Here is a 26,476-nt window from a genome sequence, read left to right as displayed (position 1 = left end):
ACAAGTTTTCAGTGGCTTCGAGATATTTTTGAGGGCCACTTAAGTCTCAGAGGCTTAAGTCTTGTGTGTGTGCTTGATGCTTGTGTATGTCTTCTGTAGGACTTTTGCTCCCATGTGGGATGTGTTCAGGGTGTCTTCAGACAAACTGGCTCTCTGCCACCTGGAGCTGATGAGGAAGATGAACGATCTCATCCGAGACATCAACAAATACGGAGACGAGCAAGTCAAAATTCACCGAAAGGTACAAGCCAGGGATGAGTATAGTGGCTGATTTTAGTGCCTGTGTGTGTTTCTGTGACCATGGACTTGTATATTTTCTCATTACTTGCCCTGCATCAAGCCTCTGTCATCCTGATCTAATTTATCTCGCAGAAAATCCAATTACTTTCTTCTCCTTTCATGGTAATTACTGCATTCGCCTTAAAGTATCAAGTACAACGATGATCTGTACATTATGTCCACGTGTTGTCTTTTTCTTCGTGTGTGTGTGTCTGTAAACATATCGCCCAGACAAAGGAGGAGATGGTGGGGACAGTGGAGGCGGTGCAGGCACTGCAGGTTCAGAGCGGTCACCTTCAGAAGTCAAAGGAGGGTTACCACGCCAAGTGTTTGGAGCTGGACCGGCTCAGGAAGGAAGGAGCTCCACAGAAAGAGCTGGAGAAAGTTAGCTCCCACTTTGTCTATTTTTAAGATTGTTCCACAGGCATTTCAGGGGTTAAAACAGAACAGAGGATAAACACGTGATAAACAAGGGTTGGTTCACACAAACGGGGGGAAAAAAAGACTCACTTTCCTCTTGTGTCTTATCATGCAAATATTTTAAGAATATCTGTCTCTGAGATTTCTGCCTCCACCAGAGTACTATGAAAGTGGGTAGAATTTAGTTTGCGGCGCTTTAAAAAAAAAAACCCACAGACTTTAAAGTCTAAGAGGACAGAAGCGAAGGATCGTCACGATCACCCTTGTTTACTTACTTGTGTAAATCGATGACTGAAAGTCAACTGGTTCAGCCTCTATACTGTAACAGTTTTAACATTTTTGCTAAGAAATGAGTGTTTTTACCTTCAGGTAGATATTACTGACGAAATAATCCCAATGAAAACTGGTGACAGCGATATGTTGTAATTTTGGAGGATCGATCCTTTAAACAAAAGTGGGAGTCATCACTGGGCTTGATGTATATAAATCCGCTATTTACAATCACTGATAAATGAATAATAATTGTTTGTCCCAACTTAAGGTCCATCTATTCATTTTATCTGAAGCTTTTAACCGTATCAGCAGATTGAGTTTGCTCAGTGGTCATCGAGATGGATCTGTTTCCTGTAGCCGTTTCATTCATACTGCTTTAATAATGTTTGACTCTTACTGTAATTTCTCAAATATTCTCAAATTTCCCTAAACCCTTTTAAGGCTTGTCCTTGCTTACCCCTCACTCATTATTTGAATAATAAAAAATAGTAGTTTTAACCAAAACACTCCCAACTCAAGGTCCACTTACTAGTGTTTCTGCTGAAGGTGTCCATGTTACGCTCTCTACTTTATGGTCTTCATTCACACTGATAAATCTGTGTTATCCCTTTGCAATGCAACATAATATTTGTACCAGTGTAGGTGAGCCAGGCTTAAATTTTAAAATGATTCGATAACCTTGGAGGTAGAAAATTCGGAAATATTTTCTATTTAAATTATACATAGTATTTTTGAATAGTTCTTTCTCTCCTTTACCCTTCTTTTTATGATCACCATGACGCATCCCGAGAAATCCTGATTTACTCATTCAAAACTTTTTTTTTTTTTTTGTAAATGTGTATTGAAAGTAGTCCAAAGCTCCATGTGTTTCTCTCAGAACATCTTGTGGACAGATTAGTAATTTAATTCAGTGTCCTGCATCAATATTCCTTAGTCAGCTCTGGGATGTCATGTTATTATTGTCTGTCTTGTGGCCCTAAATCCATCATACGCTTGTTTCTTGTGGTCCACTTATGGGAAAAGAGTGTCTGTTATGTTGAGGTTAAGTTAATTCGATTTATCCTGTCTTGACAATTATGGAAAACAACGTTTCCTAAGTGCTGTGCTCTTAGACCTTCCCTCTGTGAATAAATTTGCTGTTCTTGTTTTGTGAGTACAGACTGAATACTGAATGGAGTGGTTGTAATTATGGGGCAGAAATTATTCTCTTTGTCGCTGAGCTATTAATTTTTATTTCAGGGTTGTGAATGAGAGTCCGTAGCTAAAGGCCATTATTCTCCTGTTCCTTTTCTCTCTCACTAGGCGGAGCTGAAGTCTAAGAAAGCGGCCGAGTCGTTTGCGTTGTGCATCGAGAAGTACAACCGCGTGGGAGGAGAGTTTGAGCAGAAGATGAGCGAGTCTTCCCAGGTCAGCTCTGGCTGCAGATGGGCTGAGGGCCACTTTTTTCTCTGTCTCTTCCCCCTCTGATGCTGTGTTTTTTTATGTATTTCTGCTTCTCTTGGGCTTTATCACTCTCTTTATCTCTGTGACTCACCGTCTCTGTAATCTCCCGCCACATAAGAGCTCCATGTTATTCTTTCATGTATTATCCCACATCATGCCTTCCCCAAAAATGGAAACCTCAGCCCCCGACTCCAAAACATCTACCCACTCGCGCGCACACATGCACAACCTGCACCCCACTCATTACCTTTAATCACTGCCTCCACACTTCCATGGTTACTGCTGCTGTTTCCATGGAAATCTTCAACAAACCCCAATGAGTGCTCCTGTGTTTTACATTTGAAATAATGACCGAAACCCTTGTGACCAATTATCTCCTGTAATGGCTTTGAGGAGGAAGATGTGGTCATTATTATGAAGGGGTATGTTGTACCTGGGAGAAAAAGGTGTCAAAAGATCAAAGAAGGAATGGAGGAGGACCAGATGAATAACGGGACAGTACATAAGACACCAAGGTGCATTTCATCACTAAAAACTAGAGGAGATCACAAGATAAATTCTCTTCTCATTTGGTCCGGACCAATAAAAGACACATTTTTGTTCACACTGCCTTTATATAGATGAACCAATAGCTGTAAACATGGAGTTGTACAGACTGACAAATAGCTCATTGATTGGACAGTTTTGGCACCATGGAGCCTTGTAGGGAAATCAAATGACAGCAAGGCATGCTTCATATTACTTCATATTATCTCCGGTGTTCGCAAATAGCTCATGAGAAAGAAAAAGGCAAAAAGAAAGAGGGGTTTTGTTAGGATATTATGCGAGGATAGTTACTGTATGATTTTTCACGTTCTGATATATTGAGGATATGGTGCATATATGTTGCCATGGTTACCTAATAACCTCTGTATAAATATATTGCCTGTACAGATTGGGAGAGTGCTTTCTTAGCAGTTCATTATCAGCAAATTGATTTAACAGTGAGTTAACTTGTGAATTTCTTGCTAAAACCACATTTTCTATTACAACACAGTCCTCTGGTTGGTATGTTGACCTTCACACCACAGAAGAACCACACCAGAGCCGGTCTTGGTCCCATTGCTTCAGAGTTTCTTTGACAGCTTTCAAACTAGCCAAACTAAAATGGGCAAATATACCAGTGTTTTTTTTAAAAAAACATATCAAACAGGTTAGACGTGAAAACATCCTTAAATAGTCTTCCTAGAGTTTGGAAGAAGAAAGAGGCTCAAAGGCTTATCCAGATGTACAGTAAAAGCTGGAGTAGTGGCACAGGACAGATGGGAAGGAGGTGCCCTGCCAATGGCTGACAGCAGTTGCAAATAGTCAGCAAAGAATGTTTTATGTTTGTTCTCTTTGTCCAGTTAATTGGAGAAAAGAAGCTGGCAAAAACTGTGCTCACGACCTCACTTCTCAAACAAAAGCCAGTGGCACTATATCAAGATAAAATTCCCCGGAACCAGACAGCGACAAATGAGCTGGCTGAATAAAGAGCAGGATCAAACTTAAATACTAAATCCTCTCAAATTATCGCTGGTTTAAAGACCTGGCAACCCGGAGCCTCTTCTGCTGGCTGACTGCCTCTCTGTAGCTGAATCCTCAGATCTCATTTAAAGCATATATTTGGAGTTTAAAGCCTGTGTTTTTATTAGATTCTGGTTGCTTTTCCAAATGCTTCTGAAACAGTATCAACCCCAGCAATGAACATTAAGACAAAGGCAAAAACACAAAATCAAAGACATAATGAATAAACAAGACATAAAAAAGGAATACAAAATCCTTATTCTCTGGAAGGTGGAAAATGTCACGTCTTTGCTGTTTGGACACCAAAGTGTATCTTTTCAGCAACTTAAAGAAACAGCTGTTTTAAACACAGGCGTCTGATGTCAGTGTAGCATTGATGCTCTTTTGTTTGGTTTTTAAAGGATTTATTTGGCACAAAAGGCCTACGGAGAAAGAGGAATTAACCAACAAAGCAGTTTTGAAGTTTCTCATGGTAACGGTGGTTTTGTTTTGTTCACTCTGGTGCGGCTGTATGAACGTGTTTGTGTGAGTAGAAGTTTCAAGAAATCGAGGAGGCCCACCTGCGGCAAATGAAACAGCTGATCAAAGGCTACTCCCACTCCATAGAAGACACCCATGTTCAAGTGGGACAGGTATGTTTGCCCTTACTCTCCAAAGATGAAATGAAAGTATATGGGAAAGATTTGATAGTAGAACTACTCAATCACAAGGCGTCATTACAAACTGTTCTTCTTCTTTCATCTGACGTTTGAGTTGTGTTTAGCTAAATCTCACTGTGATAACAATGGCACCCTGGTCAGATGGTCAGAATTTGCAATTTCTGTTGGATAATTGACGATGTTAAGCAACAAACAAGGGATCGCTGCAGACAAGTGGAACCGTAGAAATGTTTTTACCCATTTCTGATTGTTATCACCATTATTATCAGCATATCAGTTTAAATGTTAGCATTACCACCCACCAGGGCTCTAGTGTCTACTGAGGGTATTCAAAAGTTATGTGCATCACTTAAGACTACCCAATAATCATTCCGTCCTGCTCTGCTGCAGGTTCACGAGGAATTCAAGCAGAATGTGGAAAACATCGGCATCGATAATCTCATCCAGAAATTTGCAGAGCAGAAGGGCACGGGCAAAGACAGGCCAGGTACAGAGAGCTCACCACGATAAGTTTTGGCTTGTTTCCAGTTGGAGTGAAATAAAAGCACAAACATACAATTTGAGCAGCTTGTATAACAGTAAAAATACAGAAACATCCGCACTCAAAACACAATTGTGGAGGCGGAATAATTCCTAATGACAAAAAACATCGGTGAGGGACGTGTACATTCATGTATTTGTGTGTTTTTTGAATGCTTTTTGTTTTTATTCTTTCGTGTTGTCGACAGCTCTGGTTGGGTTTGAGGAGTACATGACAGCTTTGGCACCTGAAGGTGGCAAGAAGAGTCGAGCAAAAGCCTTCAGGATTCCCGGCCTGGGCAAGAAGGATAAGGAGCCAGACTCTACGTGAGTATAAACACACACACACAGGAACAAACATGCTGTGCTCACTAAGCACTTCAGCTTGAATCTTGATCGATGTTCTTTGTTCATTTTCTACTTGTTTTGGTCTGAGTTACTCCTGAATAATGAAAACAAAATACATCTACTTGTTTTTTGTATTTGCAGAGACTCAGCTGTGACGGAGGCACTGGTGAGTATCCGACATAATTCACACCTAAACATTGCTGCTCCGAAACCACTGACTCAATTATCAGTCCTGTCTGACTCGTAAAGCTGCAGTTATCCCTGCAGACAGCTGTGCTTTTTGAGAGGAGTGTGGGATGTAGGGAGAATCACATGTGAGTAGGGAGAATCACATGTCAGAGTGTGTGTTTGTGCAAAGAAGGTGAGCGGGAAATCGTGAGTGTATGATAATGACATGACTGAGGGTGTTGGGTTTCCCTGTTTATTCTGGTGCTTCTGAGAAGAGGTTTCTACGACGAGTGTGTGTGTGTTTGTGTGCACGCTGCCAAAAACCTGACAGACTGATAACAAACAGCAGATCAGAAAGCCGCTGGTGCTTTTTTAAGTTTCTGACTGTAGTCTGACAGGTACCAGTAATGTTAGCAGAGGTCACTTTAAAACATGTCGCATAGGAGTATAAATCCACTGACAGCCCATTCACCTTCTAGACTTTACAAAAGTTTATGTTACAAGAAAAAGAAAAGTCTTCAAACATTACACCAATGCTGTTGCTTGTGTTCTTGTATCTTTAAAAATGGCGCAATATTAATTGGAAGTTAAACCAAAAAGCTGGCATGTCTGCTGTATTTGGAGCGTAATAGTGTGATAATTACTAAGTGTAATAAGTGTTTTCCCCAAAATATGTCATTTGGTGGTGAGAAACCCGTTGAAGTGATGTTTACTTCACTGAATCAGTGGATGGATGAAGTATAGATTTAGACAAAATAAGAGCATGCACTACTTAAAGCTATATTTATTGATTTTTGGCCTCTAACACAAGCTGACCGCCAAACATTATTTAACATATTATCGCCTTATATACTTGTTTTTTGAGTAATGTGACACCTCAGACATCTAGCAGATGAAGTGATCATCTCTTTGGATTTTCTGTTTTCTGGCCACATAATGAATGTAAGTGCACCAACTCCTGAGAAGAATATCTGACTCGTCTGTTTCAGCAGCTAGTTGCTAACTTTGTCTGTCTTCTGTTTAGTGCTAAGCTTTTTTTAGGGTGTTTTTGTAATGAATTAAAGAACTTTGGAGTGATGTTCCTCGTTCTCTGATGAAGATTTAATCCAGTATTTACTGTCTTTTAGCACTGCTTAACATCTCTCTTGACTCCTGAGGGAACCGTCTGGCTTTTTAGCTGCTAAATTCTCCTCAGTGTTTAGTTTTTTAGCTGAAAAACAGCTGCCTGTTGTGGCAGTGCTCTGATAGTGGTGAGAGTGAACCATAGCACTGTCAAGCTGAAAGTCACTATAAAGTGATGTACAGCCGAGGGGAGCTGCAGATTCAGGAGATAATTCACTGCAGGTTCATCACTATAAGCGACGGCTCTGACAGTGTCACATTGTTTTCACATAGAATGGATAATGTACAGCAAGCCGTTTATTATAGCAAAACAAACCCCAACGGGTTGATGCAGGTCTTGAATCATCCTGAATGGGTTTATTTTACAATACTGACGGCCGCTCGCTGCACACTATCCCACTCGTTACACGGCTTTGTAATAAAAAGATTAACGGTTTGAGACAAAATACTAATTTGAAGGTGATTTTATGGCTTCCACTTTCAGAACGGTGTCAGTCTGATAAATCTGATGTTCTTTCACTGAGCTGATGAAATAAAGCATCGATGGCTGCAGTTATCACTTGTGTTTACTGAAACCAGATCTAATCTGTACATGTCCACACTTAGTCTAAATATAACTGCTCTAACATTGGCTGGATTGTAAATCTGGCCTTCCTCATGTTTCTTATTTTGAAGATCATATGACGGCAGCAAAAAGCAGCTGACACGTATCCACACTTGCTCGATGAAGAGATTTTAGTCAAACTGAAAGCACGCGCCGCAGCTTGAGCACACAGCTTTGTTTGAACTGTCGGTAATAATATGTTTACCTAAAAACAGTTGTAGCAGTTAGTCACTGACTCACGCTGACGCCGTTAACGTCTGTAGGGTTTGTTTATTCTCTCACACACTGTAATAGAAAGCCCTCAGTAGTACACGTAGGCTGCAGTGCTGAGTTTCACTGTATGACAAAGCACTTCTGTGTGTCAGATATGTGGCTGAAGAGCCATTTGTCTCCGTGCTGCTGACCCAGCTGGTGTCTGACTCCCTCTCTTTCTGTGTGTGTGTGTGTGTGTGTGTAGAATTCGCCCCTGGAAGTAGACGATGAGGGATTTGTCATCCGAGCTGACAGCACACAGAATGATATCCTTTTTTCTGCTCGCATATGTTCAGCCAGGATAATCCCAGGCCTGGAGTCATCAAAATGTCATATTACCTTTTTAACTTGTTGTTCTTTAATGAATAATCATTTATTGTCATTCTTTGTTCAGGGTGAATCAAGTTATTGTCAGCAGGTGTTTTTTCTGTGCCACATTGTGAATACAATAAGAAAAGGGTGATAAATGGTGCATGTGGTTTAAGTATCTTGAACTTTAGTGGATAGATCATTCATCCTAGTTGGTGTGATGATGATGATGATGATGGAGATCGCTGACCCACAGGTGTTCAACTGGGATGAGGACTGGTGATTGTGGAGGCCGTAGCATATAATTCACATCTGTTTGATACTAATCCAACCATCCCTCATGCCCTGTATGAAAGCATCTGTATGTTTTTTTCCTTTAGTTTGTCATCTGTCTGTGTTTTGCATCAGTGGCCGCATCACTGATTCATCTGTTTTTATGTACAGTGCCTCGTAGACATTATTCATCCTCTTGGAAGTTATGTTTTATTTGTGTTTCATACTTGTAGTTAATTTAGATCACTTTCTAGAGATCCATTTTTACTTTAACAGGAACTTTAACCTTCACTTTAACTTTTTCTGTTGATCAGTGTCAAAAAAGCCATATGAAATCCACTTTCATTTAATGTTGTAAAACATGAAAGCATTTAGGGGTAAGAACTTTTCATAGGCACTGTGTTCTTTATGTATTGTTTAGTCTGTCAAATCTTAACATCCTCAGTTACAGTTTAGCCAGGGTTTGTTGTGTGTCATTTCCTGTCTTTCACATCTGACTCTCTAATAGCGACATAATGGCTCCAAAAATGTAAAAAGAAATTGCTAACTTACTCTAACAGACAAAAATAGTATTCAGTTATATGAACCAGAGAAGAGTAAGCAGCTCTTCCCATTTCTGAAGGTGTAATCTGCAAATATTTGGTATTCTTACTCAGTGATTGCAATGATTTAGATTAATTGAATCTGTAAAATTTCTTGTTTGTAACAAAAACATATGAAACACACCGTCTATTGAATGAAAACGAGTCGGAGCAATTGTAAAAACCTCATTCCTGTTTTTTACCACACATGACTAAATGCATCCCCCTCATTAAATACAGGCGAGGTACAGCCTGCCGTCCACCAGCATGGGACACGAATGAATTGTCCTCCAACCACTCTATGTTCTGCATCTTCAGCCATGATCCATTTATCAGTGGTAGCTCTTAGTCCTGACAGCTCTGAGATAACAACTCTTCCTGCTCCCTCCCCGCCTGCTCAGAATAGACGCTTCACATTCATCAAACATGTCATACTGCTGCAGATGTTCCTCAGTTTCTCTGAATTTTACAAACACAAGACACACAAACACACCTCACATGACGCAACACAACACCTCTGCGTGCAGCAGAGTCCAAATAAAGAGGAAAGGGGAGGTGACTTTCGTTGGAGGTGATGGTGCGGCAGGAAGTGGCAGTTTGGCTGTGTGAAGCTCTGAAACAATCACCTCCAGCACTCTCTGCGGCACTTCAACCCCCCCCCTATTTGTGTTTTGCATGCGTGTCTGTGCTGCACGGCACTCTGCTTGCCTGCGTTGTCTCTCTTTTGTCCTCATTTAATCAATTTTACAGTGAGTCGAAATTACTCTGTGCTCTTCAGTCACAGCATTTGTCCAAACAGTAATATTCACAGATGAACGGGGGTAATAACATGCACTTGCTGGTTTGTAATGTAGTCTCATTTTTGGTCTCATATCAGTCAGCAGAAGCCTAGCTGATAGTGTTTTATAACTGGCTCAAGTTTTCAGTTTTACAAACTCTTAAAAGTGCTGTTCTGTTTTATCCCCCTCAAAGTCTCACATCGCACACACAATGGAAACATCTGTATTAAATGTCACACAGCATGTTTATCAGAGCATCAAACCATTGCATGTGTTTACTTTGAGAATTTTAAATGAGGGAGATTAAGAACGACTTTTGAAAACTGATTGTATTTATTGAATTATGCTGTATTAATGTACATATACAGTAGGTAATGATGTCCAGAGTCTGACCTTACACTATAGTATCCTACATCTGTACTAGATAAAATACTGACTGGATTTCACACTAGTAATTTACCGTCATTTTTATGTTTACATTAATTACCTAAATACAGTTGGCTTCCATTAATACAACTCTATAATCCTAGAAAGCATATAACGGTACAGTAAGCCACAGTTTACACCAATGCACAGTAACAGACGTTCGATTGAACCATTATCAAAAGACATTTCTTTAACCTTTTCACTAATACCTTTCAAGTGGAAAATGTAGCAATGCTGCTCACCTTTGTAATGTTTTAAAGGTTCATGGTGTTGTCATTCTCTGCATATACAAGGGAGAGTGAAATTGTTTCCTCAGTGCTACAGTGTTTGTTTTAAAAAAAGACAAAGTATTATTAAGTTTAGTAACTTAAGTGCAATGAATGAAAAGTTCTGTCAAGTGAAGATGACAGTAAAAAAGTAAAAAAGTTCCAATAAATAAAAATTTCAATAAAAATGATGATGAAAAATAAGGAAAATTACTTGCAGACACATGTCCTGTATGCTCAGTATTCGGCACTGAAACGTGTGCTAATATTTGGTGGCTGTATTCGGAAGAGTGAGCAGATGATTTAGCATTTTGCGCTCTGAATGTGAAATACTCTAACGAACGCCAAAAAATAGAGGCCTCTTTTTGTGTGTCTATTTCAAAGTGCCTATGACGCCTCCTTTTCTTGATGTGTGCTCGCCAAACAGTGTCACCTTTCATTCCCAGTTTACAGCATGAGCTTGTTCTCCTTGACCACCCTCTCTCCCTGTACGCTGCTCCGAGGAGAAGGAGAACAACTTTTACTCCAGTGACTCGGACTTTGATGACGAGGAGCCCAAGAAGTTCCACATCCAGATCAGACCGGTCGCCAGCAGCAATCGCAGTAACTCTGCTGCTACAGAGAAAGAGCTGAAAGCCACCGTCGGTGCGCTCACTCTGCCTCCCAACAGAGGGGTACGGACACAGGTAGTGCTTCTTTTTGCTTTTTTCTGTTCTTTATGTTTTTCAGGATTCCCCTGAAGACAATCAGGAGAGTTTTCCCCCACATTGCATACGTTTAAAACTCTGAGGTTACTATTCTAAAAACAGTTCCCCTCACTTAGCTGTGAACTAGTTCCATTCCCTGGAAAAAAAAACCTCACTTTAAGAATAATAATTAACTCAAATACTGAGTTTCCACTCTCAAATCTAAATCTCTTCTGAATGACTAAAAAGGGAGAAAATCATTCATTTTCAGAATGTCTTCTACTCACGATTAGATATTAGCATATCTGTGGATAATCCTGGCATCATTATATTATATTTTTCTTTATGTCAACACTTCCCATGGAAAAAAAACAAACAAGGAATTTAGCCCACTAAGAAATTTAGTCTGTGTAGCCTGATCTATCTTAGTCATCCTATTGTTGTCCATAAACTATTAAAAAAGACACCACTGTTTACTGGGTGAAATGTTCCTTCATTATAATGAACATCAATAGTCATTGTGAGTCACTTCTAAATACACCATCCTGCTGCTGTAATTACTCACTGAAACACCAAATGAATGTTAATTTGCGGCTGAAAATGCTCCCAGACGAGCACTATTTACTCCTGTTCAATTAGCTAAAAGCTTTATTGTCCAGCTGTTTTAGGAAATTACTTCTTTGTCTATACAAATAGAAACCAGCGAGCTTCAAACAGAGTGCCACAAATGGCGTCGGGGAGTCAGAATACTGAGAGACAAATTCATTCTCTGTTTTTTTGACCTTTTTATATTTATAATTTTTATATTTATAAAAGTATCGAATAACACCATCCTTTCCCTGCATGAGTTCACTGTATTGACCAGATTTTCCCCCTCTTGACTTTCAGGTGTCAGTCAAGCGGCATCTCTCCAGTAAGTTCCTTGAAAAGTTTCTCTTTCCTGTACAGTAAAGCAAAGGGGAGTAAACAGCATGCTCTGCTCTGTGTACTGTATCCTACTGTACAGTCTTCCGAAAGCTTCTTCTGTTGTGTCGCTGCAGGAAACTCGAGTACTGCAGGAGGTCGCTCAGAAGAGGGCGAGGGTGCCTCCAACAGGGGTGAGTCTGTCTGTCTGTCTGTCTGTGTGTCTGTTAAGCTTTTCTTTCTTGAAATCTCGTGATTCTTGGAGCGGAGAAATGATTTGGTTGATTAGTTGATTAATCAATCAACAGAAAATGAACCGGCATTCGGTTGACCAAAACATGAACTGATTATCGAGAGAATCATCGATTAATCGATAATTAAAATAATTGTTAGTTGCAGCCTTAATTTGTAACAATCCTTACTGCAGTGGTTAAACATGATCATAAATCTGTCAGGCTGTGCATTCACACCTGTAATGGGGTTTTTAAGTTTCTAGCCTTTCATTATTCTTGTGGCTGTAATTTGAAAAGAATGAAATCCATGTGTTAGACACAAATTACTCCTTCGTGCTGCACCTCTCTACCTCCACCCTGGTTAGCCTCCATGTTTCCCACAAGACAGAAAATCTCTTCATTGGCTGGCGTTGCATGACCTGCCACCCTCCATTAGTCACAGCCGGCCCTCTGCTTGTGCTCCAAAGCGTGCTTTATCACCGACAGGTTTGTTAGCTTTGTTGTTAGGTTAGGCTGGAGTGGAAAGCTACAGAGCCTCTCTCTTTCTGAAATCCAGAGGTGGGGGGGATTAACGATGAGCATCTGATTAAAGCGGTTACTCTGCAGTGACAGCGGCGGCGGCTGGGGCTGAGTGAGACCGGCTAATTGCTGGTATTTATCACAGAGAAGCTAATGACTGATGGGTTTTCCTTCATGTCATCCTATCTCACTCGATCTCAGCCTCCCTCAGCGCTCTGACGAAGAACACCATGCTGCTGATTAGTCCTGATTAGGGAATGTCCCCTGCAGACTGTTGGTTTATCTTTGTGTGTGTGTGTGTGTGTGTGTGTGTGTGTGTGTGTGTGTGTGTGTGTGTGTGTGTGTGTGTGTGTGTGTGTGTGTGTGTGTGTGTGTGTGTGTGTGTGTGTGTGTGTGTGTGTGTGTGTGTGTGTGTGTGTGTGTGTGTGTGTGTGTGTGCTTGTTTACAGATGGAGAGCAGGAGGGCCTACGCAGGTCCACCTCCAGTCCTGATCACAGCAGGTAAAATGGCTCTTCCCGTCATTATTTCCCCTCCTCTATCTCCTATCTGTCTCGGAGCGGTGCAGAGAGACATGTTTGGAGGTTAAATTGTGTCATCACTGGCATTTTAAGCAGATTGAAGCTCTTCATATGTTTCTTCCTCACAGCCCTTCCACTATCTCTGTCCCTGTTTTGTTATTTTCCATCTGCTAGTGTCACCTTTGCCATACAATTTCTCCCACCGTTCTTTCCATTTCTCTAACTCAGACTGAGCACCGACATTTTCTTTTACTTGCATTATCCATCCATCCATTATCTATACCGCTTATACGTCGGGGGGGGAGCTAATCCCTGCAAGACTGGTCGCCAGTCAATCTGTGGAGACGGACAACCGTTCACACTCACACTGGCAATTTAGAGTCACCAATTTAACCTAACCTGCATGTCTTTGGACTGTGGGATGAAGCCGGAGTACCTGGAGAAAACCCACACAAACACAGGGAGAACATGCAAACTCCACACAGAAAGACCTAGTAAGTGCTGCCCTACTTACATTACATACAGTCAGTATTTTTTTAAAAGCAAACCCGGGCACTCTTGCAATAGATACAATATATGGTCAAAGGTATGTGGACACCAAAACAGTACACCCATATGTGATCCTATTCCAAAATCATGGGCATTATTTGCTGCAATAACTGCAAAGTCTTCACTTTACTGAGAGGACTTTCAAGAAGATTTTTGAACATAGCTGCAGGGATTTGCTCCCATTTCAGTCCTGATATCCTGTGATAAAGCCTGGCTCACAGTCGTCGTTCCAGTTCATCCCACAGGCGGTGGATGGGGTGTAGGTCAGGGCTCTGCGCAGGCCAGTGAAGTTCCTCCACACCAGACTATTTATTTATGGACCTGGTTTAATGCAGGGAGGCAGTATCATGTTGAGGAAAGGAAAGCGTCTTCCACAAGCTGTTGCCACAATGTTGGAAAAAGATTGTCTAAATATCATTGTATGCTGTAGCAATAATGTTTCATTTTATTTAAAACTAAGCAACCCCAAACCAGGAAAAAGGGCCTAAACTAATAGTATTTGTAACCACATTTTTTGCCCAATAGTGTAATTTTCTACTCAATTAGAATGAGTTTACTATATGTTGAGTGTTATTTTCTCAATTTTCAGAGAAGTTGATGTGTGCTCAGAACAGCCTCACTTAAGGGTCGGCCATCACAGAGTGGGAGGAGACGCGATAAATGTTAAAATGTGGGGATAACGGTGCAGATTTTCACACATTCTCTCCTGGAAGACATGCATAGTGTTGCATTCGGTCGCTCCCATGACAGAAATAGTTGCGAAGAATGACTCCATATAGCTGGCCAATCACGGCGTGAAGCGGGTGCGAGAGCCAGATTGTCGGTTTGGGGAAAGTTACAGAAACGGTTGGACATTTTAAGAGCCAACAGGAATTCCTCATAATTCTGACTTTGAATTACAACTGTGAGTGTGAACGGTTTCATTAAACAAAATAAACAGCAGCGTATCAGAGCCACTCCACTCCATACTCACTTCAACCTCAATTTGAAAACAACAGAGGAAATACTAGATCTTCACATATTCATTATGGCGTACGATTTCTTCAACATTCATTCTGACATTCACAGTTGCAGAATTCACAGAGTGAGAGTTCCTTCTTCCTACACCCTTCAAAATCCCCCAATTTCCACTTCTCCCACCTAAACCCACACTTCTGTTCTCACTGTCCTTCCATTTATTACCTCTCCTCCTCACCACCCCGTCAGTCACTCCTCCGCTCTCCCTGATTTCCTCTCTGTTTACCCTCCTCGCTCTTCACCAGGTTGAGTTCGACGGCGTCGGGTTCAGACAGTCTGTTTGGACCACCGTTGGAATCGGCCTTCAAGTCCAAAAGCTTTGACTGTCGAGAACAACTGAGAGAGCAGAGCGCTTTCGGTGCCTCTGAATGTAAGAGCGGTTGTTGATTTTTGAAGATTTCCTTGGTCTGTTCATGTTATTACTGATCTACTGGTCCAGCTGTTTTGTTGATTTGATTTGATTGCAGAATATTCATCTGAAAATTTAAATCCTACATCTCTGTATCTCGTCCAGATATGCTGTATAAACAAAAACACAAACAAGAGGCAATGACACAGGCCCACGCTGAGATAAACAACCCCATGACGTACGATAAAAGCAGAACAACTCGAATGCATGCCTAGATATGCTGCATCTCCACGGTCCACCGCCGTGACGGAAATGTCCTTACAAGCTGGAATAGTCGCACATACACCATTTAGAATCAGCCGAATCCACTTTCTGATATAATATAAGCCTGCTGGGTCTCATATGTGCTGGTTTAGGGAGCTTTCAGGACACCCCAAAACAGGAAGTACGCAGTCTGGATCCACTTGTTTCCCAATAATCATACTGAGTAAATAAAATCCCCCCCACCGCCACCCCTGGCCTATAAAAAGTAAATGTGATGCATGAGTTTGGACTGTACTTTCTGAAGGCTGGCATGAACGGAGCAGTCTTTAATCTTCTACGTCCTCTCATCCCAAAGCTCATCAGATAACTCCAAACCAATTACCTTCCTCCAAGCCCTCCTGAGATGAGCGGAGGAGGTGGGCTGTGGTTTAGAGGGAGGGAGGCAGCCGCAGAAAGCATGTTTGAGGGGCTAATGTGTCAAACTGAACAGGAGACAGCGTAACAAAATGTCTAACCTGCAGGTAGCGAAGGAAATGAGGGAGACCAAACTTGGACTGTAGCTGGCTGAAAGAGCATTGTAGAGTACATAGTATTGATGACCTCTGATATGTTTGTTCATTGATATCATGTTTAATGTGTGTCTTCAGATGCTGCCTTCTCATCCGACTCGTCCTCTCCCGAGAATGTCGAAGACTCTGGCCTTGACTCTCCTTCCCATCAGCCCCTTGGGCCCTCCCCTGAGCCGGTGGGTTGGGCAGCTTGGCCTCCTGTGTCACAGAGTAAAGAACAGACACAAACTCTGGGACGACCTGTGGACCCTTTCCTCTCTGCTTTCCGTGACCCCTCCCCCGGTCGGAGTCCTCACCCGCTGGACGACCCTTCCAGCGTCTGGTCCGTCGCCCCGTCTCGTCCCTCTCGTGTCCCCTCAGATATGGACCCCTCATCCGTGCGGTTCCCTGCTTTCTCCCAGTCCCTCCCTCCGCCTGAGATGGAGTCGTCGGTGTGGAACTGCAAACACATCCCCCCCGAGGACCCGTTCCTCGCTGCGTTTGAGAGGACTGTCACCCAGGAGACTTTAAACCTGTCTGACGCCTGGGCGCGCCCGCCGCCACGCCCAACCCAGGAGGGCAGGGGAATGGAGGTGCGAGGGGACCCATTCTCCATGACCCTCCCCGACACCAAGACACTCGCAACCTCCTCCTCCTCTTCCTCTTCATCCTCCTCAAATCGTAAAGACAGAGACAGGAAACGAGATCGGAGCCTCCCGCCTCCTGTTACTTCTGACGACCCGTTTGCGATCACAATGATTGGCAGCCCAACACACCAGTCGTCGCTGGCTGCAGCTGCCGGGGTAATCCCTCCACACGGCGGCAGCAGCTGCGCCGTTGGTTCTACCAACAGCAACAGACTGGGACTCGATGCAAATTCAGGTTCTTTGCCCACAGCCCAGTCGAAGAAGGAGCTGCTGCACTGGAGCTCTGTCCACAACCCGTTCACTGACGGCGTCTCCAAAACGCAGGAGGGAGGATGCAAAGGAGATGGTGGAGGGGAGAGGAGAAAACATCGATCATCAGACAGTGAGCCACGCAGGAACGCACCTCCACTCACAAGGCATTCAGGACCACAGGAGGATCTGTGTTTCTCCACAGACAAAGATCAAGACTGCCTGGATCTGAACACTCAGATATCATGCAGTGTCGGCTCTCACAAGGGTACTGATTGGTTTTTTTATGGTATTTTTTTGCATCACTTTAGACATTATTACTAAACATGGTATAGAAAATTAGAAAATTGAATAAATAATCAAATAAAAATAAGGTACATGCTAGTTGGATACCCAGTCAACAATATGATGAAATGAAGGCTGAGATAAGGCTCTTAACTGCGATTGCTGCAAAAAAAAACATTTCATGAGGAAATTCTATCCCCCAAAATACCCTTTTAATCTAAAATAGACATTTACATGTGTCTGTACAAATGAGTTGAAGTCACAGGTGATCAAGGAGGAAGCCTTTGAGAGTGCTGCAGCACTCAGCTGTATTCTCCACCTGACGGTGCCATAAGGCTGCAGGTGCATGAAGTAACATTTACATACCGTTTTTTTTAAAGGGAGAGATAGATGGAAAAGGATGGAGAGAGAGAGAGAAGGAAGAGTTTCCTAACTTTGGCCCAGAACAGAAATTAGATTAAACTAAGATACATGGTCAAATACAATGCAGGAAAATATTTTGCACTAAACCAGTTTATTTTCTGTGGTGCAGGACACTGGTTTCTAATGAAAGCACGTCTGTATTCAGACGGCCTTTTTCATTAGTCAGCGTGAAGCCTAATCTTTCCATCAGGGTCCTGCTCATTAAGCCTGTTCAGCTAAACCTTTTTTTAGTCATTGAATTAGCTGCAATTTTTTTTAAATTAGCTTTTTAAAAAATTACTTTTACTTTTAAAATGTGAGGATCCTCTGTCTTCAGTGATAGTTTGTCAAACATGTTTCCATTTTGGACTGCTGTCAGAGAAATGATTGAAGATGTCAACTTTTTTTTTTTTTAACTGTGAAACGATTGATCAAAATTTTATTGGCAGATTGATTGATAATAAAAATAGTCATTAGCAGCCCTAATTGATTTAGTAAGGATTAGAGTTCTAAATCATATTAAAGCTGCTCATAATTGGTTGCATCTTAAATATATCAAATTGTTGTATGTTGCATGTCTTAAACTGTGTATATGCTAATAATTTTTCTGACTGACAAAACCAAAAGAACCAAAGAAATCCCACGTTCACCTTTTACCTTCGTTAGGTAAAATTCAAATCATGTAATTATCATAGATTCACACAAGTGAATGAAACGCTCTTCCAGTAAAGGGAGCACAAGTGATGCTGGATTTTCTTTGGTTCTTTCTCACTAAAGAGGAAAATCTCTTCGAGGAATATTCATATACCAACAGGATGCTAAATCCCTCAATTAAACCAATTCAAATAAAATGTTAGTAGTTTAAGTGCCAGCTTGTTTTGGCAGCGCGTCTCGTTCGTCTTGTCTTCGGCTGTTCTGAACACAACTTCTGACTGATTTTAGAGGATGTCTTTGTCTTATAATCCTGTTTCACTGTGTGATTCAAAATGGCTTTGAGTCACTTTGTGTGTCCGTGTCTTTGTAAGGGTCCAAGCTTAACTTCAGCAGACAGGAGACAACTGAAGTGGTCGCAGCTGCTCCCCCGAGAGCGACCAGGGCCAAGAGGACCTCAGGCCGACTCAGCGGCTGTGAGAGAGTGAGTATAAGTCATAAATTAGCAGCTCATCTAATCTAATATGTTATATTCTCTTAATGTTAGGGGTTATGTGTGATTATAACTTTATTTTACTTAATTAAGGCCTAGTCTTTTTTTCCAGAGTAGCCGTCATATTCTGTTGTCTAAATCTAATAGTCTTGTAATACTGTAAATATGACCTTTCTGACGGTTATGTTTGTAAAATGTCAAGTTTGTAAACATCATACAACCAAATTCATATAAACTGTATAAATGCTGGATCGATTAGGGGCATCATCCACATGAAAGTAGTGCCGGTACTGAGTCATCTTTGTCCCTGTGTGTTTCAGTCCCGCTCTCTGTGCTCCTCCCCACTCCCGGAGCCCAGCCCTTCCCTCACCTCCTCCTCCTCCTCCAGCCCCAGCGAGTGGGGGCCGCAGGCCAGGGACAACGACTGGGGGGGTCAGAACCGAGCGCCCAGTCCTGCCAGGACAGGACAAGCCTCACCACTGCCCTACCAGCACCAGGACCACCAGCAGAGACAGAGTAAGCCTCAGCACATAGACGAAGCTGCACTACAGGATGGATGTTTTAAAGCAGCGGCATGATTTTTTTTTTCCCCCTAAGTAGGGGGAAACAGTTAGCCTCTACATCCGTGCAAATACCAAAGTGCTCCCAAGCCAAGAATAGTCCAGCACAACTCCTCCGAATGTGTGATTTGTCGTTTTGATCTTTGGATTTTGCAATGTGTTGACTAAGGAGCTTTAAAGCTGCTGGCAGGTGGAGTCAGGCGAGCTATTTCCACTTGATCCTCGTATTTATGCTAAGCTAAACTAACAGTCTCGCCCTTTTCATATTTGTCTTTACATCTCACTTTCAGCAGAAAAATCGAATAAATTTATTTACCAAAATTCTGAACTGTTCCTTTAAACATGCCTGTCTTCATGTAAAACTCATTATATTAACAGACATTTGTTCCTCGCAGTGCACCTGTCACGAGGTCCCAGTCCCATTTCGCTCAGCACACAGGAGGCCTGGCCAGTGGCAGCAGCCATAACAGAATACATCAATGCCTACTTCAAAGGCGGACAGCACAACCGGTCAGCATGATGCCACTGTCTGAATAAAATCACAGAAAAAAAATACAATCATTTTGTGTATCTTGCATTGCAGGTGCCAGATTTTGACAAGAAAAAAAAAGCATGTGGAATTAAAAAGACAATTTCTCTGGTTCTACTGCATCGATTTTGATTCTTTCTTTTAAAAAAAAAAAAAACTGTCGATCTCAAGTCTGATTGTTTTAAAGGAGGGCGATGCTGAATCAGTGGAGTAGTCCCGTAATTTAAAACCACCCTTCTATGAAGCCGGGGGACTTCCAAAAGGCAGACTTGGAAAAAATAGGTCAAAATCAAAGCAGAGAGATATCGTCACTGTATTTAAACTCCACACTCTCAGTTTATAACACAGGCTTTCTGTTTAAAAAAGAATGTAGTCTAATTTGAGATAACCCTGCGGACATCATTAGGTTTATAATCTCAGACTTTGGAAAGCCCCCTCCACAGTCAGGCAATGCCTTACACAAAGGTCTTTATCAGCCGAGCAGCACATATGTTGATGTGTAAAATGTGGTGGAGTTCCCCTTTAATGACATCTGTAATGCCTATTAGGTGGACGCTCGTTAACGGGGTTAATTTTAACTCGATTTGCGTGTTTGCTTCTTTCTCCAGCTGCCTGGTGAAGATCACAGGCGACCTGACGATGTCCTTCCCTGCAGGCATCACCCGGATATTCACAGCTAACCCCAATGCCCCAGTGCTCAGCTTCAGACTCGTCAACATCTCAAGGATCGATCACTTCCTGCCCAATCAAAAGCTGCTCTACAGGTCAGCTGCCGTCTGCATGTAGAACCACAACAGTGTGGGTTTTTTATTTTTTCTTCATTTTTTTGACTTAATGTTTTTGCTACCATCCGTGTGTCTCCACAGTGATCCGTCTCAGAGTGACCCAGACACCAGAGACTTCTGGTTCAACATGCAGGCTCTGCAGCTGTACCTGCAGAAAGAAGCTGAGCTCAACCCTCAGGCGTCGTACTACAACGTCGGCCTGCTCAAATATCAGGTCTGGATTTAAAACGGGTGTTCTCAGCCCCCATTACTGATGTCTTCTACTTATTTTTGGACATTTTGATACAATTCCTGACCTCCTTATTAGAACATTTTAATTTGGGTTTCTGCTGTGGTGTTGACTAAAACTTCTTTAAGTCAATAGAGAACCTAATTCTCTTTTAATTCTCGAGTAACGTCCTAATATTTTTCCAAGTTTAGCGGAAAGATAATAGGAATTTTTTAAGCCGAAGTAAATCTTGATTCACTTGTTATTAATATCTGTTTTCATTTTTGTTTACTTGTAGACATTTTTTCAAATTTCAACGTGTTCTGTGCAACTTTCACTCTAACCCTTTTAATTGAAAACATATGAACTGAACACTGCCTCTATTTTCCTAATACTCAGTGCCAAATTACCTGGTATTCTGCAGAAAACCTTTTGGCAATTGTCAGGAAATAATTCAGAAACGAGGGACTAATAACAGATTTTGTGAAAGCAATTTCTGCAGTTGACTTAAGTCAGTTTTCTATAGCGTCAAGACGACTCTGATCCTGCTCTGGAGGCTTCACTGAAACTGGTTTAAACGTACAAAGTCCCCGTTGTTTCCTCAGGTGTCGTCTCAGGACCCGGGTCGGGCTCCCCTCCTGCTGTCTGCAGAGTGTCAGCGCAGCGGCACAGTCACCCGGGTGTCTCTGGACTACCACTGCTGCCCCGCCACCGCGCCCTCCACCCAGCTCACCGCTGTCCAGGTGCTGCTGCCGTTAGACCACACCGCCACAGACCTGCAGTGCCAGCCGCCCGCCTCCTGGTGAGCAAGGACGATGTGGTGATGGAGGGATAATGAGCAGTTTCTGCTGACTGTTAACTCTCGGCTGACGGTAACCGGTTTAGCCGGAGTCTGCCCTGTTATTTACTTGATAAATGTAATCTACAGGATTATTGTAATGCACAAATGGACGCGTAAAGGAACCGTGTAATCATAATATGAGCAGAAGCACTGTTAACGACCTGAGAGTTACTGGGAAGAACAGAGAGAAGGCGCAGGTCAGACTATTATTCACCCATATAAATATATATATATATATATATATATATATATATGTACACATATACATAGAGAGAGAGGTTTCATTTCTTGGTGATCCATCCAGCATCTGTTGAGATATTTTGATCTGGATCAAAGCGGTAGACACACTGCCTTCATTAAATATTTGTTGTTTCCAGCTAATCTGAGGATGACTGTGATGGGTGTGAAGAGACATTTTAAAAACAAGTCAAAGGACGGAGAATAAGAAGCAGATTAGGCCTCACTGATGACTTATTTTCCTCTGCAGGAATGCTGAGGAAAGACGGCTGCTGTGGAAACTCTCCAACCTCTCCCCGACCAACCACAGCAAAGGTCAGAGCTCTGCTGCAGCTGCTGCTCTCTTGTCACCTCTTTGCTTTTATTTTCTCTGCCCTCATTGAGAGCAAGGAAGGTGTAATAAGAAGACAGAGAGGGAGACAAAGATGTGCAAACGCACACCTTGACGTCTGACTATCATTCTTAGCCTGTTTTGTGTCTATCAGCAGCAGCCAACTGATTCTTAAATTTGCCTTCATTTGCCTTCTCGTCAAGTTCACATCTCCGTGTTGTGTCTGACAAATGTAGAAATGAGTAATTAAGAGTTGCGTTAAGAGATCCCCGCACACCGGATCCTTCTCTTTTTAAAAAGAAGCTGCAGTCTGAAGACGCGTCATTACCTTTTAGCTGCGGCATTAGCATCTGAACAGGGCAGCTGCTGTCGTCGGCCTGCTGGAGTGCTGCCGAATACGGAGCTGATGCAAACACAGATGTAAAATGTTCGTCTTTTATTTAGTGTCAACTTGATTGTTGCTTTTATTTCACAACCTTGCTGGTGCACAGACCAGAGACGGCATGTAACAGATGCTTTAATGGCTCTAGTTTAAAATGGTGAAAGTCTAAAATTAAAATCAGGTCGGAGCTCGATGTTTCCTTCACCTGTGGGGCTCTTTTTTTTTTTTTACCAGACATCCACACTTATTCTTTTTCATTTTATTCTCTTTCTCAACTAATGATTTATTATTACGTCGGTGTGAAGCTACAGGCCTGGAGAAGAGATGAAAAGAGACTATTCATAGCCATCGGTGATGGATGGGATGTTAAAGGCTGAAGACGTCTCTGGTTTATGAGCCAATCAATGACAAAGCATGGAAAGGTCACCAGAACACCTCCCTGTCGCTCCTAAAAATAACGTTTGACTGCACAACATTTCTTTATGGCTGAAATGTTAAAAAGCGCTGCTTTTCATGAATAATGTCTGGTAACGTCGAGCCATTTATTTTACTGGACGTCTTGCTGCCATACTGGAGGAGAAATTTCTCAGCTTTAGGATGAACGGTAGTAAATCCTAAATTTATAATAATTTCTCCTCATATTCCTTCCCGCTGCATGTATTTATCATGCATAATAAATCTGTGAACATGGCGGTGTCTGTGGCGTTTACACACACAGGAGCCTGTGACTGACTCTAGTGTGTTTGGTGGTTTGCAGTCCAAAAGATGATTAGACCTCCAGGTTGAGTGAAGGCGAGCTTTGATAGAAAAGGGGACAGTTTTTAGTTGTTTTCATCATAAATCATTTTTACAGAATTTACACGTCTATATTTCAGTGTGGAACAGGGTGCTAACTAATGCTGAGCTGTTAAATGTTAACTAGATGTTGACAGAAATTTCACTTTTAGACCAATTTTTGTCCTTTTTTAAATCTAGAAAAGAGGCTCCCAGCATTGTTTTTGTCTCCTCTTTGCTTTCATACCGTCACCTCGTGGAGAAGCAGAACATTGGGACATTTCAACAATGTATCCATGACTTTTAGTTGAATGTTTTACTCTCTCTTGTTTCTTCTTAACTAGTCTTCAAAGATGTTTGTCTTTCTCTGGTTCTACCATAGAAAATTACTGAAAGGACATTTTAAGTAATTCAGCTCTTTACTCAGACTTTTAACGATGAGAGTAATTGTCATAAAGAAGCAGCCTCTTTGAGCACTTTACGACACGAACCAACAGACGTTTCATCAGCGTTAAATGGAGACACAGCCACTGCATTTAGGATCTTTCTCACTGCCCGTGAAGTCCTGTTTCTTACGTATCTGTGTGTCTGTGATCGTTGGCGGTGTCCCAGGCTCGGGGACTCTGTGTGCCAGCTGGCAGTGCCTGGAGGTTCCCCGCGGCCCTCCACCCAGCCTGGCCGTTCAGTTTGTGGGCTCCGGGGCGTCGCTGTCAGGCATGGACGTGGAGCTGGTGGGAAGCCGCTACCGCATGTCGCTGGTCAAGAAGAGATTTGCCACAGGTGACGCTTAACAGCAGTACACACACTTGTTTGTTTTCTTGCCTTGGCTGAGAATGTGGTGTTTGCTGGAGAATCATCCTTCATTAATACATCCAAAACTATTCATTACAGACATTTATTTATTATTCTTACACAATATTTATCCTCCCTATGTACAGAAATTAATCTCAAATATCGACTTAAAAAGGGGGATTGACTGTAAAAAATATGAGAGATAATAATAGAAATAACAGTAATAATAATATCCATAAGAGTGTGTGTTTTCATAATATGTTCTAGTGTTTCATTGATTAGTCAAATAGACAAAAAGTTAATTGTTGATAATTTTGATTATGGACTAATCATTTACATCTATTATGGAGCAAAAGCATTTGTTTCCACATTCGTTATGAATGTTAGGATTTGCTTTTTATGCTTTATATAATTCTACATCAAATCTGTAGATTTAAGAGTTTACTGGATAAAAACAATTAAGACATAACCTTCATTTTATAAACTATTATTCATTGTTAAAGTTCTTGCACTTATAGATGGTGGTGTGAAAGTTACTTCTGAAATATGTTACAGAATAATAGTTACCCATTAAAAATGTAATAGCTAATGTAAGTATTTTACTACTTTAAATGAACTTAATTAATATAATAATACATCAGATTACTTTGTGATCCCTTTTCTTTTATAACTGGGTAATAAAAGAGTCTTAATTTAAACAAGGCGGCTTAAACCTAAAAGTTCTTCATTCTAACTTTTATTAAGATTGAGAAAAAATGTTGTTGAATTTGCTGCCCTTAAATGCTTTCTAGTCCGACAACACGACCGCCCGCCTTGGCGAGGTCGGCTGGTCGCACACAGCAGTGCACGTCGATTTGATTGGTTCTCTTGTTTGAACTTGCTCCGCCTCTCGTCTGTCAATCAAAAACACTAAAAATTTGAGCACGTAGTGCCAAATGAATAAAGCATGTGTACACGTAGAGACCCAAGTCATCCTGTCCTTGATGGTGTGAAGCCTGCCTAAAGAAGGTATTCCTGTACAGTGGAAAGATGCACAGCAACAGAATGAGTGTTTTATTCTACGTAAAAGCTTTTGATCAAAAAATGTTTACAGGGATGTTACCTCTTTGTAATCACTGGCAGCTTGATTACTACATCGATATTATTACATCATTTATGTTGTAATTTAATTAATGTAACTAATTAGAACACTGCTTACAGGAGCAAAACCCTCCGACTGAAAGAGCCAAAATGTCCAGCTCAGTCCGTTCACTTTGTTTTAACTGTCGGTCCTCAGACCATCATCAGGTACAAAACATGGCCGACAGTGTTTAGGAAGATTAGCTCTTTAATTGCAGCCCTAAAAGTCAGTTTGGAAACATGTCATTTGGGACTTCATCACAGATTCTTATTTTTTAAGGAGTTGAATTTACATGAGTTGATATAATTTCTGCTTAGTCATATCGAACATTTCAAAATTTTCAACAATTTCAAAAAATTGAAACAAAAGAACAGAAACCTAAAACTATCACCAATAAATCAAAATAAATTTACATATTCATGTAAAACACGGGCTACAAAACATGAAGACAGACTTCATATAAATAAGACAAAATATGAGGGAAATCAAAGATAATATATTGTGATGAGTTAGATGATACATTAGTTTATTGTTACTAAAACATGTTAATTCTGAGTTCACTGTAAGGCGACAGAGGGTGGAGGGTGTTCTAGCATGCTGAATTCTGTACGTTGGTTCCTCAGTTTCTCTAAAAAGTGAAGTAGCTGGAAGCTTTAGCTCACACGTCTGCTTTAGGTTCATTTTCTTTTTTTATCATATTGATCTTTTGTCATGTGTCTGACAGGGAAGTACATGGCAGGCTGCTCCTTGTGAATCGTGTGAGGGACCATCGCTGCGGGTTCAGAGAACTTTGCACTCCTTCCGTGCCTGACGGAGGCAAGTCGTGGTAAGACGCTAAAAGTGAAGACGAGGCACCTTTACTCGGACTGACAGCTCAGCCTTGAGGGACGATGTGCACTTACTTCTGACGGTGTCCTGCTGTTTTAGGACCAAGCCTTTTCTTCTTCTTTTCCTCTAATTTAAGTTGTGTGTTCGTCCTGCCTTTAGCGGGGAGGAAAACTCTTCTTCTGGTGAATCTCCTGTTCGTCGTGTTCTGAGACCGCAGACTAAGCTAGATGTCAGAAGTTTTCTTGAATTACAGAGGAAAGGAAAACGTGTGTGAATAAATAATCATATTACTGTCTGGAAATGAGTTGCCATGGAAACTAGAGTTTTTAAATTATGTAAATACTGTATGGAAGAAATCTCTAGAGCATCTTAAAGGATCAAACAAGTCACTTGTGAGCAAAGATCTTCTACCAAACCTTAGAAAAAGAAATGTTTGTAAATCTGCTGTTTGTTCCAAATAGGTTTTGTGATGTTGATATTTGATAAAAATAAATGTGCTCAAACCTTTT

The 26,476-nt window shown here is 41.5% G+C and overlaps 1 protein-coding gene across 1 annotated transcript in view; it reads left to right on the top strand.

Annotated features, from left to right (window-relative positions):
* Positions 1–26,474, top strand: part of fcho1 (FCH and mu domain containing endocytic adaptor 1) — a 56,839-nt gene extending 30,365 nt beyond the window's left edge. Inside the window, exons 5-27 of the mRNA XM_070832971.1 lie at positions 100–241; positions 511–663; positions 2,275–2,379; positions 4,494–4,592; positions 5,010–5,106; positions 5,348–5,465; positions 5,628–5,652; positions 7,838–7,898; positions 10,759–10,952; positions 11,841–11,865; positions 11,993–12,049; positions 13,057–13,108; positions 14,938–15,062; positions 15,953–17,017; positions 18,462–18,571; positions 18,901–19,096; positions 19,536–19,650; positions 20,278–20,433; positions 20,536–20,668; positions 21,268–21,464; positions 21,991–22,055; positions 23,840–24,007; positions 25,864–26,474. Coding sequence (XP_070689072.1) covers positions 100–241; positions 511–663; positions 2,275–2,379; positions 4,494–4,592; positions 5,010–5,106; positions 5,348–5,465; positions 5,628–5,652; positions 7,838–7,898; positions 10,759–10,952; positions 11,841–11,865; positions 11,993–12,049; positions 13,057–13,108; positions 14,938–15,062; positions 15,953–17,017; positions 18,462–18,571; positions 18,901–19,096; positions 19,536–19,650; positions 20,278–20,433; positions 20,536–20,668; positions 21,268–21,464; positions 21,991–22,055; positions 23,840–24,007; positions 25,864–25,892 — 3,487 coding nt within the window. The 3' untranslated portion in view covers positions 25,893–26,474. The remainder of the gene's footprint in view (positions 1–99; positions 242–510; positions 664–2,274; positions 2,380–4,493; positions 4,593–5,009; positions 5,107–5,347; positions 5,466–5,627; positions 5,653–7,837; positions 7,899–10,758; positions 10,953–11,840; positions 11,866–11,992; positions 12,050–13,056; positions 13,109–14,937; positions 15,063–15,952; positions 17,018–18,461; positions 18,572–18,900; positions 19,097–19,535; positions 19,651–20,277; positions 20,434–20,535; positions 20,669–21,267; positions 21,465–21,990; positions 22,056–23,839; positions 24,008–25,863) is intronic.
* The last annotated feature ends 2 nt before the right edge of the window (positions 26,475–26,476 follow it).

This window comes from Pempheris klunzingeri, chromosome 6, assembly GCF_042242105.1.
Source record: "Pempheris klunzingeri isolate RE-2024b chromosome 6, fPemKlu1.hap1, whole genome shotgun sequence".
In the NCBI taxonomy this organism is placed as follows: domain Eukaryota; kingdom Metazoa; phylum Chordata; class Actinopteri; order Acropomatiformes; family Pempheridae; genus Pempheris; species Pempheris klunzingeri.
The sequence above is the reverse complement of the archived record's forward strand: the minus strand, read 5'-3'. Positions and strand labels throughout refer to the sequence as shown.